The 1,817-nt window shown below is 56.0% G+C and overlaps 1 protein-coding gene across 1 annotated transcript; it reads left to right on the top strand.

The window, feature by feature from the left end:
* Positions 1-137: 137 nt before the first annotated feature.
* Positions 138-728, top strand: SPRG_14720 (hypothetical protein; the record flags this gene model as incomplete). Its single annotated transcript, XM_012354821.1, has 1 exon — positions 138-728. The coding sequence occupies one exon, from the start codon at positions 138-140 to the stop codon at positions 726-728; it is 591 nt and encodes a 196-aa protein (XP_012210211.1).
* Positions 729-1,817: the final 1,089 nt, after the last annotated feature.

Genomic DNA, 1,817 nt, shown 5'->3' with positions numbered 1-1,817 from the left:
TCAACGCGCTCGTAGCCACCAAGAAGACGTTATCGCACGTGACCGAGCTGCGCTTGAATGGTGTGTACCAGTCGTCGGTCGCAAAGTTGCTGTCGCTTGTCGATCGACGCCGCTTGACACGCCTCGACGTCACTGCCATGGATGATCTCAGCTTCGTCGTCGAGTGGCTTCCAACGCTGCCGGCCCTCGAGACGCTCTGCTTGGGTCATGGAATGCTGGATCACTTGCCCGCTCCCATCCCACACGATTGCCTCCGCCATGTATCCTTCGACACGTTTTTGATGTCGGCGGAGGAGGTCACTTTGCTTCTGGACTGGACGTGTGGCCTTGTGCGCCTGGAGCATATCTCGTTCCGCAACATCTATTTGGGTGAAGGCCCGCGCGCGTCGATGCAGCGTGCACTGCGCCATTGGTTCAGTCGTGCCAACATCACGTACGTGCGATTGGCATGCTGCGACCTCGACGAGGATGCGGTGGCTGACGTTGCCAGCGCGCTCGGCTCGAGTACCTGGCCGTTGGCGCTGGACCTCGTGCAAAACGATCAACTGGATCTACAAGGAGCGTGCCGTCTCTTGGACGCTCTGGCGCCGCTGGCTACTTGCACGCTACGAGTGACCCTCGTCGCGAAGGATCGCAATGAGATCTTGTCGTATGCGCACCAGCTTCCCATGATAATCGACGACAGCGGCGATGACGAGTACACGTTCTTTAGCGGTGGTCGTGTTTAGTAAAGACGACGTTATCCATACTTGTCGTCATAACCGTATAGTAGCTTTGTAGCTTTGGATCCAACAACCTATCAACTGTTCGGTACAGTGTAGTTTCATCTTGTACGACGCTCGAGTGGGGTCATAGACGATGATTCGATTGACCGGTAGCCAATTTGAAGTGGCATTGCGGGCAAGGGACAAGTGACTATCTAACCTACTGTCTCTTCCTGGCTGCTGTACGACTCGTACCACACCGTCGTCGCGAGTGGCGTGCGGTGGAAAGGTGATGTTGACATTCCCCACCGCCCGTTTGGGAAGGCAGGCGGGTTAGAAAAACACTTGTTGCCGAGTTGCGGAATACTAAACTCGGGACGTTGGGCTCTTCGTGTCGCTCGCTCCCGGCCCCGATTAGTCGAAAATCTGGTCCTCCCGCTACGCAATGAAAATACCACATGTGGCTCCACGACATTCGATACCCAAGGCAACATGGAGTTGATGCAAGAGTCGCGCAGCAAGGGTGTTGGACCCCAGTTGTCGAGCCTGGCATGGCGTGTAAATGAATGAACTGTCGCCCGCCCCTCTGTACTATGTACTAGTGACTACGACGCATGGAACGCTTCTGGCGCGATGATCATCATGATATTCTGTTGTTCGACTCGAACCCGCGCGGAACGCGCTTGGACGCTTGTCATTCGCGCACACTAGCAGGCGAAGAGACGTACCTCGCCACCGGCAGCGTCGTTGTGCCGCGCGCGTTCCTTTGGACCGTTCGCGCGATGTTCCTCCTCGATGAGGGGGCGTGGACCTTGGAATTAACGCCATTTTAATGTGCTTTGACGACGCGGGAATCTACCGAGATCGGACGCGTCGAAACGACTGCGATGCTGTCCAGGAGCAAGCACATGCGAACCCACTCCGCACATCATTTTTTGTTTTTGCTCCTTTTACGCAAATGCAGCGGACAGCGACTCTGCTCGCGCTCGCCGTGCCTTTTATCTCTGGTCACGGCGTCATTTCCAGTCCCATGGCCGAGTTTGCGCCGAATGTCATGCGGACGACCTACGTGGCCATCATCCAAGCTTTCTTACCTGGCAAGTTTGACGACTC

Source organism: Saprolegnia parasitica (genome assembly GCF_000151545.1).
Source record: "Saprolegnia parasitica CBS 223.65 unplaced genomic scaffold supercont2.184, whole genome shotgun sequence".
In the NCBI taxonomy this organism is placed as follows: domain Eukaryota; phylum Oomycota; class Saprolegniomycetes; order Saprolegniales; family Saprolegniaceae; genus Saprolegnia; species Saprolegnia parasitica.
This window is presented reverse-complemented; position numbering and strand designations above follow the sequence as displayed.